Source organism: Dermatophagoides pteronyssinus, unplaced genomic scaffold, assembly GCF_027571235.1.
Source record: "Dermatophagoides pteronyssinus isolate colony J.1.1.1.1 unplaced genomic scaffold, Derpt_VIB-CSIC_2022.12 sq0003, whole genome shotgun sequence".
Taxonomy (NCBI): Eukaryota; Metazoa; Arthropoda; class Arachnida; order Sarcoptiformes; family Pyroglyphidae; genus Dermatophagoides; species Dermatophagoides pteronyssinus.
This window is the reverse complement of record NW_027461527.1, coordinates 3,900,436-3,915,358: the sequence shown is the minus strand read 5'-3', so window position 1 is coordinate 3,915,358 and position 14,923 is coordinate 3,900,436. Positions and strand designations below refer to the sequence as shown.

Genomic DNA, 14,923 nt, shown 5'->3' with positions numbered 1-14,923 from the left:
TCTGTCCGATGTACAGTATAAGTTAGGCAAAAAGTATACAAAGACCGAAATGGGCGGAGCTTAAATAAGAAATTTTTTTCCCTAACTTTCCATGTACAGTAACCTATTATTTGAACGGCATAATTTGAATGAATTTAAATTTCGCTCCAATTTTCAATTTGGTTTTCAACTTGTTCCCGGCAACTTTTTTCTTATGAGTATTTTTTTGTTGTTAGCAAATTTCTTTTAAAATATCAATTCAAAAATTCATCAGTAATTCATCAGTAATTGAAATAAAAGAAAAATAAATTGTTTTATTAAAACAAAAAATAAGAAATTGGTTTATGCAAAAAATAAATAAATAAATTTGAATTCAATTTTTTTTTGTTTTTTTCCAATTTATCAAAGGGTTGAGTGCATTTCAAGGAAACTGCCAAGTCTTTAAAACGACGTGAATTTCAATCTTTCGGTCTTTATCTCAATGAGAAAAAAGTAATTCAAAATTATTGAATTTGGTCCATTTAAATATCTCCATAAACGTTTCCACAATTTCATTTGAAGTTCTGTTGGTGAACCCACATATCTTGTTAACAATGACACACAACTTTGAATTCAATAACAATATCCATAGAATAATGATCGATTATGACTTAGAAAATTCAGAAATTTCAAATACATTCTGTGGTTCACCAATCGAAAAAGACGCCACTTATATTTGATTCTTGATTCAGTCACAATTCTAGGTTTTGTTTGAAAAATTTGAAACAAACTGTTTCATGAACAGACATTCATTCAGGAAGATTTAGCACAATGATGTTCAATATTTTTTCATTTCATTACATTCAGAAAGTTCCAATCGTTGGGTATCTCGGTTGTCTTTAAGATATCCGGATCAAAATTCGTACCATTTTGCAATAATAAATCAACTTTGAACCACCAAATTCGTTGATTTTTTCCATTAAAAACTTAGTCGAATAGTCGAACCTCGATCAAAGTTGTGAAATGACGACGAAAAAATTAATGTGACGAAAAACACAAATGCACGTGGCGGTTGATTCAGTTCCATACAGTCGTTCCTCGTGGAACACGGTTAATTCGTTCCACTGTTGTACGAATACCGTATTATGCGAAGAACGACTGTAATTTTTTCGAAAAAGAAAATCGAACATTGCAAAAAAACGAAACATTAACTTCGAGTTCGAAAATGTTTCGATATTGCCGAAAAATTTCAATCTCGAATCGAGAATCAGAAATAAACATCTTTTTTTACTTTATCATTATGGATTAAACATGAAAGTTTATCATTACATAAGGACAAAATTTGAATCAAAGTTTCGCCATATAACGGTCATAAGTCGAGCAAATTGATGAGCAAATCAACTTCTGAATTGGTTTCGAAATTTTCCAAGATGCATTTGTCCAGGAAAGTTCAATTTTTCTAAGTCTCAATTTTTCTTACCGATTCTTTTTGTAATTTTGATTTTAGATTGTATTTTCTTGAATCTGTCATTATGATACAAATGCCATTGGCGAAATGTCTTCAGTACTATTATTATTATCTACCCAGATTGGCCCATGCATGACGAAGAAGAACTTGTGAAATGAGAGAAAGTGGAACCTCAAACATCTATTGGATGATCTATTGTAAATATATGATTGTACGGACTGAATTAAAAATCGTGAATTTCAAAATAACAAGAATCAGAATCAAATACATTGGGTGCAATAACACAATGCAAACATTAGCTATGCAAGATCTACATACGAATATATGGAGAAATCTACCCCAAAATCTTTTTTTAATCAAAATTGATTAATTCAAAATGCTTGATTGTTTGTACTTAATCCATAACGAAAAATTTATTTTTTTATAACAATAAATAAACATCTTTTTTCTTATTCTCATTAGTTTGTTATTAATTTTATTGAATGTGGTTTATGGTTATGGAAAGAAAATATTCCCGAAATATACAATTTCAAGAATAAAGAAAGTTTACGGGAATATATGTGAACATGCGCTCAAAGAAGTTAACAACGACCAAAAAAGGCGGAGCTTAATTTTTGCCCCAAAAAAGGGGATCGATTTTTCTGAGTGCATTTTCAATCGATTTTTTTAGGAATTTTTCTTTTTAAAAAAAATTTCTGGAATGAAAAATGATAATGATGATTTGGAAACAGTTTTTTTCTCTTTTAAACCACAACCAAACAACAACAAACAAAAACAATCGATAATGATCAATAATCGATTCTTCTTCTTTTTAAAAAATTTTTTTGACTCAGTAAAGTTAAAGTACATTTTAAAAACAAAAAAAAACGGAAAAAACTGACTTTTAAAAGTTATTTCTAATCACACTAATCACATTTAAGTATCTTTTTTTAATTAATTTAATTTAATTAAAAAAAACTCAAAGTCCTTACTCAATAATCCATATAATCAATATATATCGGGTTAATTGGACATGGAGCCGATGGATCCATTCATAATAGTAGTGTAAAGGTATTTTTTTGTTTGTTTTGGTTTTGTTGCTCTGTGTGTGTTACATTATCACATGGCAACAAAAACATTTTATTAAGAAGTTCAAAATTGTTATCTTCGTTTGCTCTTTTGGTTGTTGTTATTGACAGATCATCATAATAATCTTATAATAAAAAAATACAGATGATAACAACAAATAAAAAATGTTATCAAAATTTCCAATTTCCAAATTAATTGTAATTGGTTTAATGACTAATTTTATTATAACCTGGAAAAATCTTAATCGAAAAAAGGTATGAAAATTTTTTCTGCGTTGTTTTTGAAAATAATTCGATAATTATATGTATTGTGAATTCTAAATCCAATTAATTGATTTAACAACAATCGCTCTTGATTTATTTAAATCAAAAGCTACTTTTATGTATTTCTTTTAACCCAGAATTATTTTAATATTAAAGTTATATTGTTTCTTTTATTATTGTGTTTAAGTTTTTGTTTTTTATATTTTTGGCGAGCCAATATGGACTTTTCTATTTTAGAACCTCGTGAAATTCTAAATCGAAGAAACAATTTTATATTAATTTTGGAGTCTAAGTTTTCCCTTTATGTTTCGCTGTTTGGTCAAGACGTCGTTATTGGAAAACAGTTTTTTAATTCCGAAATTGTTGCACAGAAAGAAAAGGAGTTAATTGATTTATTCGATCAATTTAGTAAATACAACGATTATATTATGTTAAACGGTCTTCCTGATGATGAAATTAAGCAAGAAAAGATTAAAGAAGTAACTAAGAAGTATGTTTCTTGGTGCCAGAAATTCCTAACGGCAAAAACCTTATTTGAAAAAGAATCAAATGAAGTGATAACAAATAATAAAGTTTCAGCGACGAAAATTTATAAAACCGAGGATTATAAATTTAAGGATGCGGATCCTTTAAATTTCCCGTTATGGTATTCTTACGTTAAAAATGAAATCGTTGAAAATGAAAGTTTTTCTACCATTGAAAAGATCATCAAAATTAAATCAATGCTACCTGATGATTTTATATTGATATTTGATCATAAAAAACCAAACTTAGATGATATCCTACAACAAATCCAAAAAAGATATGACAATGAGGTCTTAATTGTCAGTTCAATCAAGTCAAGGATTAATAATTTAGAAATTTTATATGAAAATGCAAGATCAACCGATTGGAATCAAGCATTAATGATAGCAAATGCAATTTTAAATTTGCATGAACAAGATAAAGTATTTGCTGCTAAAGAATTATCAAAGTGCTTACTGTTTAAGATAAAGAAAAACGATCTTTTATTTGCAGAAATTCATAACGATAATTTTCCGAAAATTCTGTTGTCAAAGATCAAAACATCTTTCGAGGCTGCATACAATAAAGAGTTGTATGATGTTAATAATTTCAATTCAAAATCAAAAAGACTTTCTTTGGTCACCGTGGAAAATATTAATTGTTTGATTTGTAATGGAAAGCATCTAAGTTATAAATGTCCTTTACCTAGACAAGAAAAATTTGAAAAAGTAAAGATTAATAGATTGTGCTTTCGTTGCCTTAATAAATTCAACAGTTTTCATGTGGGCTGTAGAAGAGGTGAAAGATGCAAGTGTGGAAAAAATTTCAACATTTCAATTTGTCCTTGTGAAGGAAAAACAACAATGAATTTCCACAATCAAACAAATAATGCAACAATGGCAACCAACGATTTTTCATCGAACAATCAAATTGATCATGTTGCCATTTCCTCAACAAACGAAACTAAAACTTTTTTATCGGTTCTCGAATTATGGGCAATTTACAAGAATAAGAAACAGAAAATTTATGCTTTGTTAGATGGTTGTGCTACGGTTAGTTCGATTTCACAAAATTTGGCCAATAATTTAAAAGTTCAAACAACCGTTGAAAAAGGCATAGAAATTCATGGCTATGGAAACAATCAAACCGAAATTTTGAAATCAACGTTTATTCGTTTTGAAAGTTTGAATGGAATAAGTTTTGGTCCAGATAAAGTTCTAATTGGTCCACAAACAATTTTAGAAGAAGTTGAAACAATTCCTAAAAGAATTTTAAACAAAACGTTAGAATTGGGATTTAACCCAATTTCTCCTTCTACTGAAAATTCAAAAATTAAAATTGATGTCTTGTTTGGTTTGGACTGGTTATTCAATCATATTCTTTCACCAGCCGAAGAACGAAAGTTTGTTGAAATTGAAAATGGTTTTGAAGCTTATAATACGAAAATTGGCACTGTCATTCATGGTCATACGAGGAATTCAAAAAGTTTTTATACCTCTTTATGTCAAAGTGTCCATTGCCCAGTTCAGGACATTGAACGAATATTTTTTGATAATTCAGCTCCAGACGTTGAAAATAATGCTGAAGACAAGAAATGGATCGAATCCTATCAAAATAAATTAAGGTTAAACGAAGAAGAACGTCGAGTCTATGCTCCTTTACCTTGGATCAATGAAGAAAGACCAAAAGATAATTTTAATCAGATAGTCAAATTATTACCAGCTTTGGTTCGAAAATTGGAAAAAGACAAGTTGTTGAATAATTATACAGAACAATTAGATTTTTTCGTTAACAACAATTTTGCGGAAGTCATTGATGAAAATGCTAAAGATGGCTTCTTTTTGAATCATTTTCCAGTTGTTCGTCAAAATACAACATACGATGTTCGACCTGTTTTTAATGCGTCGTTTAAACGCGGTTCAGCAAGATCTTTAAACGATTTTTTGTTTAAAGGAAATCTAACTGGTTTAAAGTTAACAAAGATGTTATTAAATTGGCGTTTCAATAGCTGTATTTTATTTGGTGACATTCAGAAAGCTTTTCTACAGATAAAAATTGAACCAGAAGATCGTAAATATTTAAAATATTTATGGCAGAAAGATGGTAAATTAGTCATTTTGCAATTTACCAGTGTTATTTTTGGCGCTACGAGTAGTCCGTATATTTTAGAATCTGCTATTTCCAAGTTGTTGAGAGAAGTCGATCCAGAATTAACCGAATGTATTTATATGGACGATATTCTATTTACTGCAAACGATTTGGAGGATCTTTTCGTTCGTTTTTTCAACGTCGAAAAAGCTTTGTCTAAAGGATCTATGAAAATCCATAAATTTACTGCCAAGAAAGAAGTTATCGAATATTTCAGGACGAAAAATCCTGAAATCAAGATCGAAGAAAAGGATGCAAGCAAAATTCTAGGTTTAAATTGGGACATCGTGGAGGATGTGATCGTTTTTAAAATACCAAAAAAGCCAGTTTCCTGGACGTTACGAACTGTTTCTTCTTTTTTTTTCTTCTCTTTTTGATCCTTTAGGTCTTTTGGCACCTTTTCAACTGAAGTTCCGTTCTTTGGTCCGAGATCTTCATCTTTCTAAGTACGATTGGGATGTATCCATCGATATTCCTTTTATTGAACGCATCGAAACTTTAGCTAAACAAATGGAAGATTTAGTCAATATTCGTGTTCCAAGAGGTGTTTGGCGTTCAAGTTGCAAAGATTTGGTGTTACACGTTTTCGTGGATGCAAGTCGTATAGCTTATGGCGCTTGTGCCTATGTTTATGAAGACAATTGTGGCCATTTGTTAATGTCAAAAGTTCGTTTGGTCTCCGAAACAAAACGTACCATTCCTCAGTTGGAATTAGCAGCAGCTTTAGAAGGAAGTCGTTTAATGGCTAAAGTTTTAAAGGAATTACCACATTTGAAGATTGGTAATTTATTCTCTGATTCAATGGTTACGTTGGCGAGAATTTCTAGTAATCCGAAAAGTCTTGGTGCTTTTGAGTCGAATCGTATAAGAGAAATTCAAAGTTTTGGCAATCTTCATATTTGGAAATTTATCCCAACCAAGATTAATCCAGCCGATTGTTTATCTCGTGGTTTGTCTTTGGAAAAGTTGAAGATGAATAAACTTTGGTGGAATGGTCCAACTTCATTTTCGGGAGAAGTTAGTTTGGATAAGGCAGTCGTTCTTGCGAATGTTAGAAGAAGTTCATCAGAAATTTCTATTGAAACAAATATATTTGAAAGAATCTGTAATCTCAAATTTAAGAAGGCATTATTGGTGATCGAAAGATTGTTAGCTTGGATGTCTTCAAGAGTAGAAGATTCCCAGAGAATCCATTATCAACCATTACTTCAACTACTAAAAATAGTCCAAAAGAATCTTTTCAAAAATGAATTTCAACATCTGTTTCGTCAGGAGCCTTTTCCTAAAGATTCTCCGCTTCATAAATGGCCAGTTTTCCTAGATGAAGACGGCTTAATTCGTTCAAAAAGAAGAATCGATAACAGTGAATTATCTTTTGAAGAAAAATTTCCGATAATTTTATTTGATTCTCCGATTGTCAAAGACATGGTAAAAGAGTTTCATATAAAGTTCTTTCATGCAGGAATTTCTAGAACCATATTTGAGTTGAAGAGATATTTTTTCATTCCAAAAATCTATTTCATGGTGAAAAGTTTGGTTATTAATTGTCCAGTGTGTCAACGATTTCGAGGGAAAAGCTATTCTTTTGTTTCTCCTCCTTTACCAAGCGAAAGAGTTAAAATTCCTGAAAAAGCATTTACAAATATTGGTATCGATTTATTCATCACAAAAAAGATGAAAGTAGCAAAGATTTTGGGAATGATTTTTGTCTGCGGTAATTCACGTGCTGTTCATTTGGATATAGTCAACAACAAGAACGTAGAATCAATTTTTGAATGTTTAAGTCGTTTCATCGGTTTCTATGGTTTACCTAAAGTAATTTGGTCAGATAATGAAAAAAGTTTCGTTTCTTGTGAAAAGAGCATCTCTGCCAAACTCAATTATGCAAAGAAAAATCTACCAAGGAAGTTCAATTTGGTCTGGAATTTCAACCCCCCGGCAGCACCTTGGTACGGTGGGTTTTACGAAAGATTAATTCGATCGGTCAAGTCTAGTCTGCAGATTTTTGAGTGCAGAGAAAATAAAATCACTGCCGAGAATTTTAGAACCATTCTCGCGGAAATTCAGGGATTGATTAATGATCGTCCACTCTATGTCGATCAGAATGGGATCTCGGTAACCCCTTTCCATTTGATCTTTGGGAGAGGAAGAAGTTCGATTTTTCAACCAACAACTATTCCAGAAACAAACATTTCGACACTTTATGAAAGAATTTCTGGAACTGTCTCCGACTTTTGGAAAAGTTGGTCAAAGGCTTATCTGATTGAATTAGCCAGCTTTTCTCGTGAAAGGAACATCGTTCCACAAATTGGAGATTTGGCTTTTCTCGTTGATAATCAAAGAGAAAAATCCCTTTGGCCAATCGTTCAAGTCTCTAAACTGTTTAAAGAGGGACGTGAAGCAGAGGTTCTGGATCTTATAACCGGAAAAAAGTTTACAAGATCCGTTCGTTCTCTCATCCCGTTTGAGGGAAAATATTGTGAATTCTAAATCCAATTAATTGATTTAACAACAATCGCTCTTGATTTATTTAAATCAAAAGCTACTTTTATGTATTTCTTTTAACCCAGAATTATTTTAATATTAAAGTTATATTGTTTCTTTTATTATTGTGTTTAAGTTTTTGTTTTTTATAATATGGCTTTTTTCTTTTCTTTTTTTTTTTTTTGGTAGAATTATCAACCACCATGATGGTTGTTGTTGTTGTTTTTGTCGAATTATTAAACATGGGATACATTATCGAATCAAATCACACGAAGAAAAAATAAATGATGATGATATGATATGAGAAAGAAAAGAAAGAAAGAAATATACTTAAATGAAGATATCTGAATGAAAAACGAGGGGTTTTTTTCTATTTACCAATTTTTAATATATTGGTAATTGCACACCACCAAAAATCGGAGCAAAAACAACGTTCGATGGTTATCAATTATGAACTAAAGTGATAGAGTGTGATATTTGATAACAACAACCCAGAAAAAAACAGTTTTGGTTTTTTTGGTTTTGCCAAAACAAAAATCATTAAATGAATGAAATCTTCAGTTTTTGCAAATCAATTTTCTTCAAAAACCAGAAAAATGTATACAAATTTCCCCCAGAAAATGTTTTCATCCAAATCACCCAATCATCATCATCATTGAATCGATTCATATCATATCAGTTTTTTTTTCGTTGTTGTTTTCGTTGATGAAGATTTTCTTTTTTCTTTACTGATTGATTATTAATATTGTTTTGTAATCGGAAAACAAGAAAATAATATTGTTTACCACTTTATAATCGAAATAAAACGATCAATAACAAAATTATAACGTCGACGTTAAATCATCATCATTATCCCAAATTTTTATTGACTTTGGGGCGACATTGAAGAATTTTTTTTCTTTTTAATTACACAAGAAAATCATCTTTTTTTATTATTCATCATCATTATTAACAATTAAACGGAACTGAAAAATCTGTAGATCATCAAACAGCAGATAATGATGATGATGACCACTAAATCAAAAAAAGTCATGAATCATTTTATTCAATTTAAAATAACAAATCAAAATCATTTCATTATTTTCATTTTAATCATCGTTATTATTATTAATTTTATAAATATTTCATTCGCTAATATGATCAATAATAATGATGATGATACATTACATATTCATGATTATAATCATAAAAATCATTTACATTATTTATCATCATCGCCATCATTATCATCAACAAAATCTTTATTGAATTTGACAAATTCTTTAACTGCAACATCACCAATTACAACATCATCATTATCATCATCATCAACAACAACAACAACAACAAAAATGATCAGTTATCATCGACAGCCATGTACAAATTCATCCGATTGTGATTCAGATTTAATTTGTCATAATAGAAAATGTTCATGTCCATTAGGACGTGTTTATTTTCATTTTCGTAAACCAATACCAACCAATTCAAAAGGAATGTGTATATTATATGAACAAGCTGTTGCATGTAAAAATAATGATGAATGTCAAGATATTGATCAAAATGTTATTTGTGATGAACAATGGGGTCGTTGTCGTTGTAAACGTGGTTATTATTTAAATGCTAAAACTAAATATTGTATAAAGGTAAATTTAAAAATTTGATTTTTTTAGGTGAAAAATTCTTACTATTCTTCCATTCGATAGATACAATATCCATATTCTGGAATAAAATCAAAATCCAATAATCGAACAAAATTGACTTTGAATAGTGGAAATGTCAATGGTAAAAAGATATCATCATCATCATCGTCATCAACGATATTATCCCGTCGGCCACAATATTTTCGTTTGGATACAAGTTGTCAGAAAAAATCGGAAAAATTAGATTGCCCTGCGGAATATAGTTATTGTTTTGAACGTAAATGTCAATGTTGGCCAGAATTTCAATTCTGGGAAGATAAAGAATTTTCATTATCAAATGCTGAAAATAATAGTGCTGTATCATCATTACAATTAATAACAAAAGAATTAATACAAATTGCTGCCGATAATGTTGATATTATTGGTTTAGATAATACAGATAAATGGAATGATGCAATGAAAATTGGTAAATGTTTACGAAAACTTTGCGATACGGATGATGATTGTCATGATAATAATGGTAATAATGGTCGAAATACAAATCTTATCTGTAATAATACTGTTTGTGAATGTCCATATGGTTATGCAATGCATCGTGAAACACATATTTGTATGAAATTATTATTACGACGGCCAAGTTGTGATCTAACATGTAAAGTAATTGGTGGTTTATTTGCATCGATTTTTGTATTAACATTAATATATTGGTGTTTTTATTGTTGTGTTGCTATTGTTAAAAATTTTCATTATCATAATCGTCGTCATCATCGTCATCATAATCAATCATCAAATAATGATAATAATCATACATTATTTAGTTTACTTGATCAACAACGACGACGACGATCATCATCATCAAGATCAAATTCAATGATATCATTTCTGAAAATGGATAAACCACCAACATATGATGAAGTTATGAATGATGATAATAGCAATAATGGTTTATCACAACAACCAAATTATATTGAAATGCAAGAAATTCTACCACGTTATTGTTCATTATGGAAATTGGAAACAAATTTACAAAATCATCATATTAATAATGAAGAATTTACAATTATTGAATGTCAACAAGACAGTAATCAAATTACAAATGAAGATGATGATGATGATGATGTCATTTGTCAAAGATAATTTTTTTCTATTTACTTTTTGTTTTCTTGAAAATATTCTTTTGTTTTTATAAAGTATTTTTTCCTTTCTTCTTCTGTTTGTTTTATATTGTTTTATTTTCATTCAAAAAAAAAAAAAATGTAAATTTTTAACCTCGAATTAAAAATTTCTTTAGATGATGATAATTATCGGATACAATGTCAATATTTTTTTGTGTTCCTGTTTATTATTTGATTCGCATAAATAATTTGTAATCGATCGAATAAAACGAGAGCAAAATGAAAAAGCAAACAAAGACAACAAAAAAGCTTGATTATCATCAGGTGTGTCTTGTTGTTGATTTGTTGAATGAATTATGGCCATGGAATTAATGGTTAAACAAAACAAACAAAGAGATTTGTCCATTCAACAATGACAGATAAAGCAAAAGACAGTAGCAAAATGTTATGAATGAAAATTTGTTCCCTTTTGGTTTTAATTGAATTAAACAAAAAAAAAAGATCCAGAAACAGAAAAATCCGGAAATCGAGATCAGATCTGAAACATTAGCAGTTTTATCAAATTAATCATAATTATCAATCAATGATTTATGGATTTTAAGTGGCAAAATGAAATGAATGAAAATCTTGTTTCTAAAATCATAAATAACATTTTTTTCTGTTTCTACTTTTTGGTTTACCAAAAATAAAACATTTTTTCCCCCCTTTTATTGCAATGAAGTAAATGAAGTTTATCATTCCCGAAATTAATGATAATAATTTGTTGTTGTTGTTTGCTTTTTGATTTGATCTTTCTAAGGAAAAGGTATCATTATTATTAAACTCAAATAAATTATCAAAATTTGATAAGTAGTTTGTTTTTATAGATTTTCGACAGGTTTCGACAGGTTTTTTTTCCACGTTCAATTTTAATCGAAAAAATCAACGCCAGGTGGCTGAATAATCAAGTGAAAAATACAGAGAAAACATTTTAACATTTTAAACAAAAATCGCGATTAACCCTTTCTATAGACAAAAAAAAATTAATCGATTTTTTCGTTTTGTCGAATAATCGATTTCCGTTTATCTGTAAACAATAAATTTTTTTGCTGTTGTTGTTGATTAAATAAAGCTGCTGTTTTTCAATTCATTTCAACAAAAAAAAAATTATTGATCCAAAGAATTAATAGCCTGTCTGTTTTGATCACGAAATTTCCCCGTGAAATAATCTAAATAATGTGAAAAACAACAACAACAAAAACAACAACATCATGATTGGATCATGATAATCCTGCGCTAACGCTTCAATTTGTTCCTGGAACGGTCTGAAATGTCTGATTATTCAACAAAAAAAACAAAAAAAACATGGGTGATTTTAATCGTAAAATCAATTTAAAAATTGATCAGATTAGATTTGTTGTTGTTGTTGTTGTTTGGATTTTTTCAACAACAACAACAACAACAAATTATCACATCAAACAAAATTTCATTCATATCATCATCATCATTATCATTATCACATTTTTTTGGCCAATTTTAAAGAATTTTTCGTTGCTGTTTCGCTGACTTTATGAATTTAGATTAATAGATCAGATTATTATGTGTGTGTGTGTGTGGATTGTAAATCTGTTTGACCCCGATCATCGCCATAATCTGGATCATTTAAGAAATAAAATCTGTCTAATGTGATGATTGTCATTATCATTCACGAAAAACTGAAAAAAGAGTTGAAAAATAAAATAAACGAAATAGGCAACGTTTCAAAATGAAGACGAATTCAGAAAAACTGAAAAAAAGCATATTTAAATTATCACATTTAATCGATCGATCGATCAATCAATCAAAAAAATTAATCTCAAATTTGAGAAATTTTCTGGGAATTTTGATCAAAAGGTATTATCCATTGTCAATGTCATATTTAACCATTTTTTCAAATCAAAAACTTTTTTTGAAAAAAAAACAGGCGTCATTTCAAAAATTTTTTTGGAAAAATTTCTGAAATGACGCCCCCGCATTATAGTCAGTTTTACCTGCTTACTTGCTTACTTTGTCTTTTTCCATTCATTCATCATCATGTCATCGATCAATCAAAATAATTTTTTTTAAATAAAGAAGATTTGCTTGCTGCTGTTTCTGAAAATTGATTTGGTTCCTGATGCTGACTGACTGACTAACTGACTGACTGTTGACCATTTCATCATTGTTCATGATCATTATCAATCAAAAGAAAAAAAATTGTCATTGACCATTGGTGGGATTCTTTGTTTTATAACTTTTATTTTGGTGGGATTTCAAAATAAAAAAGTCTATGGAAAAAAGTTTTTCTTTTCTTTGTTTCTCCTGAGAATTTTTTTCACTTTTTTTTTTATTTCGGCCAGTTATAAACGGGTAAGATTTTCTCATCATCCATGATGACCTTTTTTTTTAATTGGAAAAGGAAACAAAACAAAAAAGCAATAAACAAATGCTCAGAAAAGGGTTAACACTTCAAGTGAAGCAGAAAGAAACTTTCCCGGCAAAAAAAAGGTGGTTGTTTCAATGGTCAACAATAATAAAAAAAAATTGTTATATTTTTTTCATCATCATCATCATCAACAACAGCCTTTTGTGAAACAACAAGATCAACTTTCTTTCTTTTTCACTCGATGTGATGCTTCAGTTTTTTCTTTTTTTTTTTCTTCGTTTCGCTACTTTGCCGCCGCATCATCAACATTATTTGCGGAAGTATTGTGTGTCGTGGCCACGAATGGCCATCCATTTTTTTTGTTTCAAAAAAGTTATTGGCTGCCGTTTTGGATTGTGTTTCTCTCGATCGTTTTTTTTCGCTTTTCGCTTTTGTTTTTCGCTTTTGTTTCACATCATTTTGTGTTCACATTCAATTTTGCGCACTTTTTGTTTCGGTTAATTTTCGGATTGAAAAAAAATGCCTAATGTCCCGGACGAAACAAAGATGAAAAGATTGGATAATGATTTGATCGTTTGTTGGCCGGTTATTATCGTCGTCGTCGTCGTCATCATCGTCGATTAAATGGCACCCGGTAATAATATCGATTTCGGTTTCCCCCCCCCATTTCGCTTCCACCCACACAAATTGATTCAAATTATGATCATGATGGTAATATCAGGACAGAAAAGAAAAAGAAATTCAATGATTCAAAATTGATTCAATATTTTAATCTTATTATTATCGTAAAAATGAAATGTATACGTCATTTATTGATGTTCATCATTCATTCATTCATAAATGAGATACATTGTTGAAAAAAATAACAATGAAAATTTGCTTGTTTAGCAAATTACTTCCTTTCGTTTACGTTTGTTTGTTTGTAAACCACCATCATTAATCATCATTTATTTTGAAAAAAAGTAAAAAAATTATTCAATTTTCCATCATTATGTAATCGATCATTCCATTTGTAATTCTTTCCGCTATTTAATCTCTGTTATTTTTTTTTTTTATAACGATGATAATTGAATTACAACATTGTAAAAATCGTTGTTTTTCTTTCAATTGTTTTTCTCGTTGACAATGGCTTCACTGAACGAATCCATTTTTTTCTGTTGTTGTTGTTTGTTGGTTGGATGATGATATTTTCTGATATTGACCGAGATATCTTTTCTGTATCAAAAAACGAAAAACATTTCAAGATTTATGATTTTTCGATCTAAATTGTGGTCAAAGAAAAGAAAACTTTTACTTTCTAAATTCTTTGAAATTAACGTCCTTTTGAACTTTTTTTTTTTTGTTTTGCTGGAAAGTTTTTCTAGAAAATTCCATCAAAAAAGATGACAACAAAATGATGATGAAAACATCTGATGAAAACAGTGATTAAAAGTTGAAAACAAAAATCTTTAAAAATTACTGATTATTTTTCATTAAAAAATGATTATCATATTATGTAAAAATTTACATGCTTTTTTTTCACCAATTTTTGTTGTTGTTGTTTTTCATTCAACAACAACAACAACAACGAAACAACAACAACAACGAAACAACAACAACAACAACAAAAATGTAAATTATTCTCTCGATTAAATCATCATCATCAATGCCAATTATGATAATAATGGTGATACATTATATGTGTTTTGTTCATGTCGACTATATCGACCAAATGGATGATCATTTAATCTTCAGGCAAAAAAAAAACATCAGACAAAACAAAGCAGAAAAAACATTGAATAAATGGATACTTAAACCGGCAGTGATGTTTCAAATCATCATTTTTGTAGTTTGTATACAAAAGATGCTTTTGAATTTCTTTTTTGATGAAAAAAAGCAGTTAGTTATAATAAACATCACATTATCATTTAGCA

At 29.3% G+C, this 14,923-nt stretch overlaps 3 protein-coding genes and 1 long non-coding RNA gene across 4 annotated transcripts; all 4 read left to right on the top strand.

The window, feature by feature from the left end:
* The first annotated feature begins 7 nt into the window (after positions 1-7).
* On the top strand, positions 8-1,884 carry LOC142646329 (uncharacterized). The gene is made up of 2 exons (XR_012847281.1): positions 8-1,406; positions 1,466-1,884. It is a non-coding gene; the product is annotated as an uncharacterized LOC142646329 (long non-coding RNA).
* Positions 1,885-2,538: 654 nt separating this feature from the next.
* LOC142646328 (uncharacterized) lies at positions 2,539-10,781 on the top strand. The gene is made up of 3 exons (XM_075824948.1): positions 2,539-2,748; positions 8,083-9,515; positions 9,576-10,781. The coding sequence occupies exons 2-3, from the start codon at positions 8,892-8,894 to the stop codon at positions 10,647-10,649; spliced, it is 1,698 nt and encodes a 565-aa protein (XP_075681063.1). The 5' UTR covers positions 2,539-2,748; positions 8,083-8,891; the 3' UTR covers positions 10,650-10,781.
* Positions 4,158-5,580, top strand: LOC142646361 (uncharacterized). The gene is made up of 2 exons (XM_075825054.1): positions 4,158-5,510; positions 5,560-5,580. The coding sequence occupies exons 1-2, from the start codon at positions 4,158-4,160 to the stop codon at positions 5,578-5,580; spliced, it is 1,374 nt and encodes a 457-aa protein (XP_075681169.1).
* LOC113795182 (uncharacterized) lies at positions 5,920-8,015 on the top strand. Its single transcript, XM_075824947.1, has one exon. The coding sequence runs from the start codon at positions 5,920-5,922 to the stop codon at positions 7,897-7,899; it is 1,980 nt and encodes a 659-aa protein (XP_075681062.1). The 3' UTR covers positions 7,900-8,015.
* Positions 10,782-14,923: the final 4,142 nt, after the last annotated feature.